At 45.3% G+C, this 15,809-nt stretch overlaps 1 protein-coding gene across 3 annotated transcripts in view; it reads right to left on the bottom strand.

The window, feature by feature from the left end:
* Positions 1-15,809, bottom strand: part of LOC138251924 (long-chain-fatty-acid--CoA ligase ACSBG2-like) — a 411,952-nt gene that overhangs the window by 267,001 nt on the left and 129,142 nt on the right. For all 3 annotated transcript variants that reach the window (XM_069205692.1, XM_069205693.1, XM_069205690.1), the window contains one exon: positions 10,853-12,000. In XM_069205692.1, the coding sequence (XP_069061793.1) occupies positions 10,853-12,000 (1,148 nt within the window). The remainder of the gene's footprint in view (positions 1-10,852; positions 12,001-15,809) is intronic.

The raw sequence follows: 15,809 nt of genomic DNA, 5'->3' as shown, positions 1-15,809 counted from the left end.
CTTACTATACATGTCAAAAGTCAAATGACAACTTCATGTGATGTTACGAGAGTCAATGGTCATAGGTCAGTTCCTGTGAAGTCATGAGGGGAGGGATACAAGTGAAGTCACTTCCGATACCCGAGGCCTTTTGTTGAAGTGACATGTACTATGACATCACTGATGACATCATCCAATGAGCTTTATAGTTTATATGGGCAAGGGGGTAACTACCATATGACATCTCTGCCTAATTTTGTACAGCCTGTGCCCAGCTAACAGGTGTGTTTATAAAACACATGCTCCTAATGCATCAGGTGTGTACAGGTTTTGAACACAATAGAAATCTTTGTATTGTACACTAACTGGTGCACACGACAGTTGCAGACTTGTGCCCAGTATGTTCCCTACAAGTATTTTGGTTCTGCAGAAAGTTTCCAACAGGGCAAAGATTCTACAAACAAGTACTGTAAGAAGCCTGGAGTTTTAAACAATCGTAGAATGTCAACTTCAACAGAACAGAAGTCTATGCACCAGATATAAACCCATGTACATGTTTAGTTTCAAAAGATTGGCCATCTAAAGCTTTCACCAGTGTATGAAGACTGCACATAGCATAACCTTTAGCATCTTCAGACATGGGTATTTTGGAATGAATAGTCTTTTTGGACAAGTTTGGCTGAATGAACACTGTTCATAATAGTACTTTTTAATACTCCAGTATAGTTCCCATAGGTTTCCCTTGTTGAGAACAGTATGGCAGAGTAAATTCTACCCATAGAGTAAACACGGTTTACAGTACCCACTTTTTCTACTCATATCAACTCCAGTTCTCACTGTAGGTTCAGTGACTGAAGGGTTTGATACAGATAAAGGCTGTCCATCGTAGGGCATTCATTAGTTAAACAGAAGTTGAGGATCTGGAGGAATTCGGTTTTCGTTGAGCAGTTGTATACAGATAGACCCCTACTGCACAGCCTGCGGCTGACTGATAAAGTGAACTCCTGATGAGTGGGTCCCACTCCACAGGGCCCAGCGGACAGGCTATCCCTACCCTACACATTTTTTTTCCCTCTTCCTTCAGGAAAGAGGCTAAGTAACCAAGTCCTGTAATAAACGTCAGCAACATTTCTGATGTTGCTGGCAGCAAATCAGAGCACTCGCTCCAGAGGGACTCTGACTCCAGGAGAAGGCAGATTGCCCAAGGGGAAACAAAGCTCCCTGGGCCAATCGGATCACTCTACATTAAAATTAGCAGTCCCCACAATACTTGTGAGCCTCTCACAGACCCAACCGTCCATATACACAAACATTTTCCAACCATAATTTCTCAAATACTACTGAATGAACTTACACTAAATCACAAAAAGCACAATCTTAGGACCAATATTTAGCTTCCTGCCAAAACTGATGTATTTCCGTTCAGCAGTTTCTGCAGTAGTGCTTCTTAAAGTAATCTATGGTAAATGCACGGGAATTTAGCTTTTTGGATTCCATCTTTTTTCCCCTTGACCCCTACTTGAAGGATCAACCTGAAACTTTCCATATACAAACCAGGCACAAAGACCACTTTTTGGAAACCTTTCATGGAGCGTCCTCAAACTGTGCAAAGTTATTAGCAACAAAAAAACTAATTTCCTATGAAAATGCTGACGTAACTACACAGAGAGTCATTTATATTTCAAAGAATTGGTAACAATACAACTCACATATGCTGTGCTATCGGACCAAACTTAAGCTAGGACATTTATAAGTAAAAGACAATACATGAAAACCTTGGGTCACAATCTTAACCAAATTCTGCTGATATTAAGTCAATGATGTTGGTCTAAAACTACTGTGGAGTCTAAAGTTGGCATGCACACTTTAAGTGCCCCAGTGTGTTTGGTCACCCATGAATAAAAAGTACTTAATCAGAACAGTTCATGTCTCTTAGATCTGACAGCCTTAGGACGGGCTTTCCCACAACTTTTAGCTACCCCTTCCACTTTTATGACTTCATTTCTCCTGGCTTTAGGACGGTGCACTTTACTACTGCTAACCACTGCTAAAGTGCTTGTACTCTCTCCCCTAAGCATGGTAATATTAACTTATCCCCAACTGGCATATTTAATTATAAGTCCCTAGAAAAGAGCAGTACACGCGCCCAGGGCCTGTAAATTAAATGCTACTCGTGGGACTGTAGAGCAGATTGTGCCACCCACATAAGTCGCCCTTTAACCATGTCTCAAGGCCTGCCATTGCAGAGCCTGTGTGCAGTTTTACACTGCCATGTCGACCTCACAAAATAATCCTTTTTTCAGACCCAAACCGTCTTTTTAGGTCACAGCCTACCACCGTGCAGCGGTCTGGTTTGCTAAAGACATCTAGGGGACTTTCAGAAGGTTGACCTAGAAATTTTACTCTGCTCATTGATTACCATTGGCTTTGTGGTTTCTAACTCCTTTTTTGGCTTTCCATTTGATGGCTTTATTTGCTTTAGGCTCTCCAGGTTCAACTAGTCTCTCCCATTGCCTAAAATGTTTTCTGTATTCTTCCACAAACTTGCTTTATGTCAACAGGCCTTTAAAATCTTTTTCTTAACTCGTTACATTTGCTGTGCATTCAAAGACCAAGGTCAAATGTCAGGTGCTGTTTTTGAAGGGCGCTGGTTTATTTTCTTTCTCAGGACTTCAAAATGAGAGGATTTTACAATCTTGTGGATATTGGAAGGAGGAAAGTTTTTCTAGTACATGACAACACTTAAATGAACTGCATATGTAACTCAGAATATGAACGCACAAATGATGCACACTTTTAAATTCCTGGTGTGCTGGAAAGAAATACTTTAATATGATCAAACCAATCATTAAACGAGGTGATGCAATTATCACGCACTCTATAGTTATTAGTAAAGCTGTCTGTTCAAATGTAATGGTCATTTCAATAGAAAATGTGTTGTCTATGCTGTGGTAGCACACTGCCATTAAAAATACTCTGCACCACTACACTCTACCCTGTACCAATGCAATCTTCACCACTGCACTCTTGATTGGTGTGGCCTAGACTGGAGCAGTGTACTCTGCACAACTGCACTCTAGGCCAATGCTGCCAATACCCTCTGCCCCACTGCACTGTCACTGAACTCACCACTATGCCACTGCACTCTATGGCGAAACACTACACCACTCTAGGCTACTCTGCACCACTGTATCACCCAACTCCACGCTACTCCGCTCTGCACCACTATGCCACTCTACACTGCATCACTACACCACTGCACTCTTCCTTTATCACTGTACTCTGCCACCACTGCACTCTACAACACTGCATTCTGCAAGTCTGGCCTCTACACCACTCTACTCTGAACTACTCCACTCTGGCACTGTACTCTGCACCACTCTATGCCTCTACACCAGCCAACTCTATGCCACTCCAGTGTCTGCCACTCTACACGACTCAACACTATGCCACTCCAATACACAACACTCTGCCATGCCACTACACTTTCCTCCACTTTTCCCAGTCCTTTCCAGGACACTCCACTCTCCTCTATGCCACAAAATGTTAGCAATGCTTAACAGCAGCCACACTGAAAAACAATACGAATAAGAAAACATTTGTAAAGCCAATAGCACTTGCATAGGCAACTCCTGAGTTAGCAATGCTTGTTATACATGTAAGGTCCCCCTGCAGTAGGCCCTGGACAACCCAGAGGGCACAATGCAATGTATTTTAAGAGGCACAACATATATTTAAGTTTTAGATGTCCTGGTGGTGAAAAACCCTCAGTCATTTTTCACTACAGCAAAGCCTATCTTTCCGACAGGAAAGGGATTACCTTATTCTCGTTTATAAGTAATTAGCAACCTGGAAGAGAAACTATGTTTGATGTCTCTGGAATCACAATTTAAAATAAATTATAGTGAAGTCGGATTTTAAATATGTAATTCTTAAAATGACTGCGAAAGTTGGCATTTTCTACTTCAGCTATTTAGTGCCAGTCTCTGATCACTTGTCTGGGGTAGGTGACAGTTGGGCTTTGTGTATTCCCTCTAGACAGCCACATACAATGGGGATGTAGGTCTGACTTGATGGCCCACCCTGGGAAAACGGAAATGAGGAGCTGGACACAGCCTCACATCCGAACAGGCTGTGTCCTGTCCCAACATAAAGGGCTGTATAACCCCCCCCCCACCCCAAAACACACACACACACACACACACACTGCAGTCAGTCTGGAGCCAGGGCAGGAAGGGCAGGACTTCAATGCACTTCAAAGGCCTGTCTTTGAAGTCTCCCTCACTTCAAAGGCCAAACTGGGATATAAGTACTGGACCTCTGATACCACCAACTTGGAACACCCTTTGGACCTGTGACTACTGACAGGAAGAAGGACTGCTGTGCTACTGAAGGACTTCCACTATGCTGAACTGCTGCTTTGCTGGACTCCTCTTGCTGTGCTACCCGTTGCCTGCAGCTCCCCTGCCTGGGTGAGAAGGACTAGACCTGAATCACTTGAACCCAGAGTGACTCCGAGGGCTAGCTGGCTAGCCTCCTTATATAAGGCCTCAGAAACCTATGATTCCCAACCACCTTGCTCCTGTACCTCAACTCCGCGTTTATAGCCGGCCCTGTCAAGTGGTGCTACAAAAGTCCTGGAACCTTAGAAGTGGTCCTAAGATGTTTGTTGCACCTGCAGGAGCAAAATCTATGCATCGCCGCTGTCGTGCGGAACAGAACCAGCAAATGACCTAAATTGCCACTGCAACACTTTTCCCCTCAAGACCCCTGCACCCCCATTGACGAAAGACTAAATGATTAATCTTCACATCGCAGCCCCTGCACTCAGAGCTGACGCATCACCAACTGCACAACACACAGGTCCTTGCATAGCAGCGCCTGGATCCTGAACTTCAGCAGCAGGAACTTGCATCCTAAACACAACATCACTGCTGTGGGTGAAGAAAAACCTATGCATCACTGCTACTGCGCGGGTCGGAACAGACGCAACGCTCCGCAACCAGGCTTTATGGTACTTTGGTTTAGTGGGCCTAACTTGGTCCCTGTAGATGGCCCACGCTCTATCGAGGTTGGCTGGAACTCTTGAATTTGCCCTGGTACGGCGCAACCAGCTATCCCCAGCTGGCTCTTATTGCTTTCAAGTGCTATTTTTACAGTTTATTATTTAAATTAATAACCAAAGTTCTACCTTTTTGGATTTGTCATTTTGGTCTTTGTTAGACTTTTCATCCTTGGCGTGATCTCCTTTAACTTTCTACCTCTGTTTCCCAGGTTGTTGATGTGTACTGGACTCTGATTTTGCTGTTTTTGTTACGCTGGGCACTTTACTACTGCTAACCAGTGCTAAAGTGCAAGTGCTCCTTTACAAAATGTGTATGTAATTGGTTTATACATGATTGGCATATTTGATTTACATGTAAGACACCCCTAAGGTAGGCCCTAGGTATCCCCAAGGGCAGGGTGCAGTGTATGGCTAAGGTAGGACAAAGTAATGTGTTTTATATGTCCTGACAGTGAAATATTGCTAAGTTTGTTTTTCACTGTTGCAAGGCCTGTCAACTCTCATAGGTTAACATGGGGGCTACCTTTAAGTCTGATTAAAGTGTAGATTCCCTTTTGGAGCAGATGGACATGAGGAGTTTGGGGTCTCTGAGCTCACAATTTAAAAATACATCTTTTAGTAAAGTTGATTTTAAGATTGTGTGTTTGAAAATGCCACTTTTAATAGTGGGCATTTTCTTGCTTATACCATTTCAGTGACTGCCTGTTTGTGCATTCCCTGTCTGGGTTAGTTTGAAAGTTGGGCTGGTTGCACCTCCCACTAAACAGTGACACAAAGGGAGCTGGGGTGTAGCCTGCATATCCCGATGAGCCATCTGTGCTAGGAGGGAGGCGAGGAGTGGTCACTTGCACCTGAAAGGGCTGTGCCTGCCCTCACACAATGCAGTCTCCAACCCCCTGGTGTGTCTGGGGCCTGGCCAAGGCAGGATTTCACATTCAAGAGAGACTTTGCTTTGAAGTAGGCCTACTTCAAAGGAGAAATTGGGTATAAGAAGGGCACCCAAAACCACAGACTTTAGAACACTTCTGGAAACCAAGAGGAACCTCTGCCTGGAGAAGAGCTGAGGAAAAAGAGCTGTACTGCCTGTGCTTTGTGGAGCTATCCTCCAGTTGCTGCTTCTGCCAGAGTAAGAGGACAAAGACTGGACTTTGAGTTACCTTCCTTCTTGTGAAGAACTCTCCAAGGGCTTGATTTAGAGCTTGCCTCCTGTTTGAAGTCTCAGGGACAGAAAACTTCTCCTTGCCAGCACCTGGAGTCTCTGGAGAGACTCCTACCCTGCCAAATGGTGCCCATCCAGTTCCTGGGGCCCTGAAAGGAGAAGCTGGCAGCCCAGAGTAAGAAACCCACGCCCGACCGCTGTGCAGGGAAAAGATCACCGCAACTGATTTGTGGCTGAAAACAAATCTAAGTGCCGCTGGCTTCGCAGCTGAAAAATAGACGCGCACCTGCCACGCGACCTGAAGATCGACACCCAGGGCTGGAGAAACGATGTACAGCATTGCTGATGGAGGCTGGTGAGATCACAACCCGTGCGGCGTAATTTTCGGATCATCGTGCAGCTGGATTTCCAACGCAAGTACCGCTGGGTGTGCAAAAACGACACGAGGCCTGCCCGGACCCAAGAGTGCTGACCAGATCGACGCATCACTCCTGTGGAGAGAAGAAACGACGCACGCCGATCCAACTAAAGGAGAAACGGCGCAAAGTCTCACTCGTGAGTGATATCAACGCATCGCAAGCCCTTCGACGCACACTCGCCAGTGCGGGGTTATTTTTGACACGCCCAAGGTACATTTTCACGCTAGCAGTGTTAATGTGTGATTAAAATTACATGAAGACTCTGCATTTTTAGGGAAAGTTAACTGGTGCATTGTGGATGTGTCGTTTTGGTCTTGTTTTGTTTAGATATTCTCTATTTTTCTAAACCTGTGTTGTGTCATTTTGTAGTGTTTTCATTGAGTTACTGTGTGTTTTGTTACAAACACTTTACACCTAGCACTCTGACGTTAATCCTACTGCTTGTGCCAAGCTCCCAACAGGGTAAGCAGGGGTTAGCTAAGGGTGATTCTGTATTACCTTGACTAGAGTGAGGGTCCTTGCTTGGACAGGGGGTAACCTGACTGCCAACCAAAGACACCATTTCTAACAGTCTTGTTTTATTTCTTAAACTATGTTCTATTTTTCTAACCTAGCATGAAATCTTTGTGTGGTATTTTCACTGTTTGAAGTGTGTTAGACCAGACAGCCTTAGGGTGGTGACCCCTAACTTTTTGCCTTGCTCCCTCCACTTTTTGGACACTGTTTTTGCTGGTTTTAGGACTCTGCACACTTTACCACTGCTAACCAGTGCTAAAGTGCATATGCTCCCTCCCTTAAAACATGCGGACATGGGTCTTACAAGTAGATTAAGCCAGTTGGGTATAAACCAAAGTAAAATGTACTACATGTGCCTAGGACCTATAGATTTAATACTACTAGTGAGCCTGCAGCACTGATTGTGCCACCCACATAAGTAGCCTCTTAACCATACCTCAAGCCTGCCATTGCAAGGCCTGTGTGTGCAGTTTCACTGCCACTTCGACTTGGCATTCAATTGTACTTGCCAAGTCTTAATCTCTCCTTTTTCTACTTATAAGTCACCCCCTAAAGTAGGCCCTAGGTAACCCATAGGGCAGGGTGCTATGAGATAAAAGGCAGGACATGGACCTGTGCAGTTTATATGTCCTAGTGATGTAAAACTCCTAAATTCATTTTAACACTGCTATGAGGCCTGCTCCTTTCATAGGCTAACATTAGGGCTACCCTCATATACGGTTTGAGTGGTAGATTCTGATCTGAAAGGAGTAACAAGGTCATATTTAGTATGGCCAGAATGGTAATACAAAATCCTGACTGGAGAAGTTGGATTTATTATTACTATTTTAGAAATGGCACTTTTAGAAAGTGAGCATCTCTCTGCACTTAAATCCTTCTGTGCCTCACAATCCACGTCTGGCTAGGTTTAGTTGACAGCTCCCTTGTGCATTCACTCAGACAAACCCCAAACACAGGATGCTCAGTCACACTTGCAAACATCTGCTTATTGAATGGGTCATCCTGGGCTGGGAGGGTGGAGGGCCTGACATGTCAAAGGACAGTTGCCTGCCCTCACACAAAGGACTGCCACTCCCCCTACTGGGACCCTGGCAGACAGGATGGAACTGAAAGGGGACCTTGTGCACTTGTAAGCCACTCTTTGAAGCCTCCCCCTCTTCAAAGGCACATTTGGGTATTTAAGCAGGGTCTCAGACACTAAGTTGGTAGGGACAACCACAGACACTTCTGGACAAGATACCACTAGAGAAGAATCCCTGAACCAGAACCTGCAACCTGCCAAGAGAAACTGCATGGCTGCCCAAAGGACTCAATTGGACTGCTTTTCTGCAAAGGACTGCTGCCCTGCTGTTGCCTTGCTGTCCTCTGGCTCTGCTGAGAAGTGCTCTGCAAGGGCTTGGATAGAGCTTGCCTCCTGTTCCTTAAGTCTCAGGACCAAAAAGACTTCATCCTGCAGAAGAACTCCTAGTGTGGCGATAATTCAACGCACAGCCTGCATTGTGGTGAGAAAATCACAGCACTGGAACACCACAGCCTGGCTCCCCGAAGTGGAGATCAACGCAGCGGCAGCGTTGTGACCGGAACTTCAACGCATTGCCCACGGAATCGATGCAAAGCTGAGCCGGAAAGATGCAGCACAACTTCCTGAGAGGAATAGAGCGTGCAGTGCAGCAGAAATTTCCACGCATCGCCCACCGGATCGACGTAGCCCCTCTGACTTCATCCTGCACGCACAGGATTTCAATGCAACGTACCCGAGGCGTCCAAAAATCCCGCTACACGAAGAGGATCACAGTCTCCGCGCCAGAAATCGACGCAAACCCTACCCTGCGTGAAAACTCGCCGGTGCATCGTCTGTGTGCACAAAAAAAAAAAAGAAAAGAAAAGCACACCCCCTCCTCTGCAGTCCCTTACAGAGAATTTGAATGCAAACCAGGTACTTTGTACTTGCAAGAGACATTTGTTGCTTTTTAAAGAGTAAAGACTTCTTTTATAATTTCCTACAGTGATAATTTTAAGTGTACTTATCAAATCTTAAACGTTTTGACCTGCATTTAACCAAATAAATATTCTATATTTTTCTAAACACTGTACAGTAAATCATGCAATAACAGTATAATACCACAAAAATACACCACACAAATACTTTACACATTGCCTTCTAAGTTAAGCCTGGCTGCTCAGTGCCAAGCTACCAGAGGGTGGGCACAGGATAATTTGGATTGTGTGTGACTTACCCTGACTAGAGTGAGGGTCCTTGCTTGGACAGGGGGTAACCTGACTACCAAAGACCCCATTTCAAACAAAGTGTTGCACAAATACTTTACACATTGCCTCTTAGTTAAGCCAGACTGCTCTGTGCCAAGCTACCAGAGGGTGATCACAGGTGAATTTAGGGCTTGACAGTTACCTGAATAGGATTGTTGCTGCTTCACCAGGGCTCAGCCCGCAGTCAACCAACCCAATTTATAACATTATTAGAATGCTTTATCATACGGTATTCGGGTTCTACTCTTTAATTGGTATAAATATGGCCTGACTTGGATGGAGTAAATAGTCAGCCTGATCCTATTTTTTGTCTATATTTCCCATTAGATGGATTCCCGATTTGGGTAGTGTGAATGCTCATCTAGAAGAGGTAATATGCAAGGCCCAGCATGCACCATAGGCCACCAATGCCTCAAGAACAATAACTATACAAATGATCAACCAAAAACAAAAAAACAGCTGTTCCTGTCTAGCAATGTACATGGCTGTTATCTATTTTCTTCTCAACCTTTGGTATTTAATCTGTAGGTCACAAAGAAGCTGGGAAATAGTTATGAAGTCAGGACAGTTGCTCAGAACACCTTTTAGGTGATTAATGTATGTGTTTAGGTCCCATTGCAGACAAAACAAAGATAATTTTGCTGCTGCCTGATCTCCAATGGTATAAATGAGGAGTCTAATTTCAGACAGAGCGGTGTACCATTTCTACATACTTGGTGGACTGTTTATATACACAACAGTAATCAATTGTCTGACTTGGGTTTTTAAAAGGTAAAAGCACACTTCAGTATATAGTGAGTAAGACTATCCAATACAGAGTAATCATTTGGTCTCCAGCCAGTTGGTGGATTTTTCAAGTTACAATGTGGATTCGCCATCAGCCCTAAAAAAAAAAAAAGTGTATTACACAAAACATGTGTTGTCTGTCTCAATCATATGTATGGAGCATGGATGATTTTCTTGTTGCCAATTTTTAATTTCTGAAAAAGTCGAAGACATACTGAAAGATTTCAGAAGAACTTTACTATTTCTGGGTTGTACATAGAACCATACACTCTTGTGTCAGTAGGCACATTTGTGACATTTCATGGTGCATTTTGATATGTTGGGATTTGCATGAACATGTTTCTTGTCCACTGTAATCTATACTTGAACAAATGTTACTAGGGGAGAACTTTCTTGGAATATGTTTTATATTGGGTGCTCCAGAAAAATGTATTTTCTCAAAAGACTAGGTGGGGTAGCAAGCCTATCCATGAGAGTGACTATTATATCTCCACCACTTGCCAAGACTCCGGGGAATGAAAGACTAGTGTTATCAGTTATTTGAGAGATGGCACCATGCTTAGCTTTACAGTATGTATCTGTATCCTTAAAGGAATGCATGCATGATGCCAATAAATACCTTACACAACCTCGTCACAGCCCAAAGGCCACCACACTTACCTTTATCCTGTGATGTGACACATGGACTACCTTCTTTTTCGCAGCTGCTCACTGCATCAGTGAGCCTCTCAGCACTGAATGACAGTATGTGCTCTCTCATCTCAGTAGCAGTTTGTTCTTGTGGCTGGATCACATTCAATTCCACTTCGTCCATACAAGGATTTTCCACATTCAACCCAAACATTTCTTCAGTCATCACTGCAGCTCCATTGCCCAGTCCCATTTCACTGTGGTACCCATCAGCCCCACTCTGCTCCAGTAAGCCTGACAAGTCTCCCGCAAGGGCCTTTCCATTTGAAGGTGTTTCCTCCACAGGGAGACACTCTGTGTCTAGCTCCTTGGGGCACATATCTGGGCCAGAAGAAGCATGCTCAGGGCTCTTTTCTTGCAAACATTTTTCATTGTCCACAGAGCTCACCTCAAGGCTCATGTCCATAGAAGCATGCATGGACCCTGCTGAAGGGTTTTCCTTGTAGTGCCACTGAAGACGCTGCATAGTTTCAAATGAGTCTTTGAGTTCCTGGCAAGTCTGGACCTCTCCCACGTTGACCTCTACGTCTTGATGCCGAGGACTCCGGCCACCCATAAGTGAGGACTCTGCACTCAGCTCTAAAGAACCCTCAATGCTGGCAATCGCAGGCATTGCGCTGACATAATCATGTAAATGTGCCTTTGTGAAAAGGAGCTCTTGCTCATGAGGTTTTAGAGGGGTAGATTCAGCAGAGACTACGAAATTCTTTGGGAAGCGCCTGGAAGTGGTCCCCAGAGGGGCTTCTGCAACAGTAGTCACCAAAACGACTGGCAATGCTCCTGAAGCTCCATTTTCCAAAGGTGGTTTCTCTGATAGACTGGAAGAGTTAACTGTGTCTTCATTCAGTGAGACTGAAGACACTGTGCTGTCCACCAGGAGTGCTGGCTCAGGAATCAAAGAAGTGTCTGAGCACTTCCCAGGAGAAGCAGCATCTGCTTGGGCATCAAGAATCTCACAGATCTCTCCAGAGGTCACTTCCAGCTGTGTGGGATCTACCCCATGGATAATCATCATGGATGCTGTGTCCTCATACACTTGGCGAGACTGGAAAATACCATGGCCGGCTACTGCAGGGCTTTGCAAGTCTTCGTTCTTACATGGTGAAATATTATCAAAGCTGTGGGAACAAAGCTTTTGGTTACTTCAGAACCTATGGGGCACTTCACTACAGAATTAAGCTACAGGTGATATCAGAACAAACATCACAATCCTCAGTGTTTTTAGGTCTATATACAATAACGCTTCATTTACATCTTAGTCATTCCACCCATAGACCTTTCTTCTATTAAACAGTCATACCCAGCATCTTATAAAACAGCATTCATATTGTTTTATATTTACAAGTACAAACAAAATATTCTTTGTAGACGGTTAGAGGTACTCAATCCCAAATAGCAATTGCTTAGCTGTCCCAAACTGTTTTGTGCAAATTTAAGAAAAATCTTTTTATATAAGGCTTCATTATACACACTTAATTCCCATTGCATGTGTAGTTTGTTGTCCTTTATAGATTCTTTGAAGCTTTTACAACAAACTACAAACATTGGGTCATACAAATGGAATGGGTCACAGAGAGGCTCGCACATATTTAGGTCTATAAATGGCAGATTATAAATTGTAAACACTGATCATATTACAAACTGGGAAAGTTTAGGCACTAAATATATTTGTAAAATTTTAAAAAAGGTGGGGGTTCAAATTCACTGTAATGAGACTACAAAAATGTTTCGCACGAGTTCACTCTACATGGTATAGTAGTGTGTTTCCTTGCACAAAGTGCCAGACTATTTGAATCTGGTAACATGACTTACTTTGGCCATGGCGTTACTCTAAATTAGTGAGCATGCAGAGGTCTAGACCTGTCCCAGACAAGGTTAGGCCCGTGAAGGGGTTCTGTCCCTGTTCCAAGTGTAGCTAAAAATGGTGGTGACCATGTAGTTTTGTGATTTATAGTGTGATCCAATTTTGTTTTTGTTTTAAAGTGATAGCCTGGCCAATTGAACCTTCTTGTGTAACTCTTAGCTGGTGTGTACCGAGGAACCTCACACGGTCATGTATGTACGTCAGGTGTTTGTGCAGTCAGCCTGTAACACATGCATGATAGTGAGCCCGAGTACTAAACCAGAAGGATCCATTGTCCATGCCCTGGGTTTAGCATGGCACAAGATGAGATATTAATGACTTCCACAAACAGTTTAAGTGTTTTGTCTGCATACCTGTTGCTGGAGGATGAAAATCCAGGATGGCGACAGGGCTACCTTTAAAGATTCTGTGAAGACTGTTAGAAAGGGGCTGCTCTTTGGGTCTTCCTGAGAACTGCCTTTTAGTGGATGGCATGGGTGAAGGGTGGGAGTGTAGTTTGTTGTTAAAGGGTAGAAGGTTTTGAGGCCAGACCTGCACTGTCCCTGCTTACTGCTTTAGAAAGACTAACATCCAAGTGCAATCAGCAACACAGAGCCCTCGCAGAAGCAGGCAGCACACGCAGAAGCACCTGAACAGACACTTAGAAGATCTGAGGACAACGGTCGACTCAGAGCCACAAGAGAGGGTCCCACGACGGAGTCCAACTCAGCGAGTTGGGCAATGCAGGACGGAATGCTGGTGACCTGGGCTAGGCTGTGCACAAAGGACATCTTGCAAAAGTGCAGAAAAGCCTGAGCAGCTGCAGTTCACAGGATTACTGTCTGGACTGGGGAGACAAGGACTTAACTCCATCAAATTTGGACAGAAGGGTCACTGGACTGTCAAAGACACTTGGACCCAGCTCCTGTGTTCCAGGGACCACGCTCGTCAGGATGAGAGGGGACCCAGAGGACCAGTGATGCAGACGTTTGGTGCCTGCGTTGGCAGGGGGAAAATTCAGTCGACCCACAGGAGATTTCTTCTTGGCTTCCAGTGCAGGGTGAAGGCTGACAGCCCTCAGAGCATGCACCCCAGAAAACAGTCGAGAAAACCGGCAGGATGAGGAGCTACAATGTTGCTGGTAGTCTTCTTGCTACTTTGTTGCGGTTATGCAGGCATCCTGGAGCAGTCAGCGGTCGATCCTTGGCAGAAGTCGAAGCGGGAAGTGCAGAGGAACTCTGGTGAGCTCTTGCATTCGTTTTCTGGTGAGATACCCACAGGAGAGACCCTAAATAGCCCACAGAGGAGGATTGGCTACAGAGAAAGGTAAGCACCTATCAGGAAGGGTCTCTGACGTCACCTGCTGGCACTGGCCACTCAGAGCTGTCCATTGTGCCCTCACACCTCTGCATCCAAGATGGCAGAGGTCTGGGACACAATGGAGGAGCTCTGGGTACCTCCCCTGGGAGGTGCTGGTCAGGGGAGTGGTCACTCGCCTTTCCTTTGTCCAGTTTCGCACCAGAGCAGGGCTGGGGGGGATCCCTGAACCAGTGTATACTGGCTTATGCAAGGAGGGCACCATCTGCGCCCTTCAAAGCATTTCCAGAGGCCAGGAGAGGCTACTCTTCCCAGGCCCTTCACACCTATTTCCAAAGGGAGAGGATGTAACACCCTCTCAGAGGAAATCCTTTGTTCTGCCTTCCTGGGACCAGGCTGCCCACGCCCTAGGGAGGCAGAATCCGGTCTGGGTTGGCAGCAGCGGTAGCTGCAGAGGAGACCCCGGAAAGTTAGTTTGGCAGTACCCGGGCTCTATGCTGGAGTCCCGGGTATGCGTGGAATTGTCCCCCCCAATATGATGTGACATCGATGGCAGAGTCTATAATCTCAGCAGAGATTCTCACCTTCCTGTACTATCTTCTGTGCTTCCGCTCTACTATCCTCAGGCAGGAGGTAAAAAAACTGGGATATGTCTGACCACATCTGACGGTCATATCTTCCCAAGACTGCCAGGGAGTTCGCTGCCCTGACCATGGTGGCTGCCATAGTTGAAAATTTCTTCCCAATTGCATCTAACCGCCACCCTTCTCTATCGGGGAGCGCAGTCCGTGGTGCCTGGACCTACGCTGGGCTGCCCGAGAGATCACCGGTTTAAGATGACCAACTAAGCAGGCTGGTGAGTTGTCTGGTGCTTCTTGTCCAGCCTTGGCAGCACCGCTGGGATTGAAGACGGGGTCTGCATGGCCTTAAGCCGGTCTTTCCAAATAAAGTCAACAATCGGAATTGCTCGCACAGATTTTCTAGTGTCCTCCTTGAAATCAGAGGAAACAGTCCGACTGCTTGGATGTTATGGGCAGTTGAAATGCAACGCTGGTAATAGATTATAGAGTTTCCTGATGCAGGCCGGAGGCTTATCATGGTTTCAGCTACTGCGTACATCACTCAACATATCATCGCTTTAATCTATTAGCGAACATTGGAATTTTGGAACACTTTTGGACACTTCCATGCTTTGGAGCCTGGAAAAAGTCAACCTTGACGAAACAAGCATCGGCAGTTGTTTTTCCGAACATGAGAACTGTACTTACCATCTGATACTGTGCCCAAGATGTTCTATTGGGCCAGAAGTCTTTTTCATCCAGAGACATTATAGTTGAATAAAGTTAAACTTCACACATCTGCGATGTGCCGTGGTTTTCTCTCTGGCAGTTGAAATCTCTTTGCCACTCTCTCCATCACACAATGGAAGCCACTGATGTCTTGCGGCGGAGAATCAACCAGTGGTGGTGTAGAAGGGGATGGTGTCTGAGTTTAATAATCATCCCATTCCAGGAGAAGCGATTCAGAGTCCTGTATTTCGCCCTCTTCTTGTTTGTCATCCAATGAGGGCGGATCGTTATCCTGACCCAATGACGGGACTGGGATAGGCCCTATAGACTTGGATGGTTGACTGGGAGGGCTCAGTGGTGGAGAATGCACCGGAGTGGCTGAGCCAGGTGTAGGAAACCTAGCATAATCTTGCATCATGTGCTGAAGGTTGGCAATCGATGACACTGGCATCTGGCTTGTTTGTTCCTGCTGCAACTC

Source organism: Pleurodeles waltl, chromosome 1_2 (genome assembly GCF_031143425.1).
Source record: "Pleurodeles waltl isolate 20211129_DDA chromosome 1_2, aPleWal1.hap1.20221129, whole genome shotgun sequence".
In the NCBI taxonomy this organism is placed as follows: domain Eukaryota; kingdom Metazoa; phylum Chordata; class Amphibia; order Caudata; family Salamandridae; genus Pleurodeles; species Pleurodeles waltl.
Note: the sequence above shows the minus strand (reverse complement) of the source record. Positions and strands in the feature narration are given on the sequence as shown.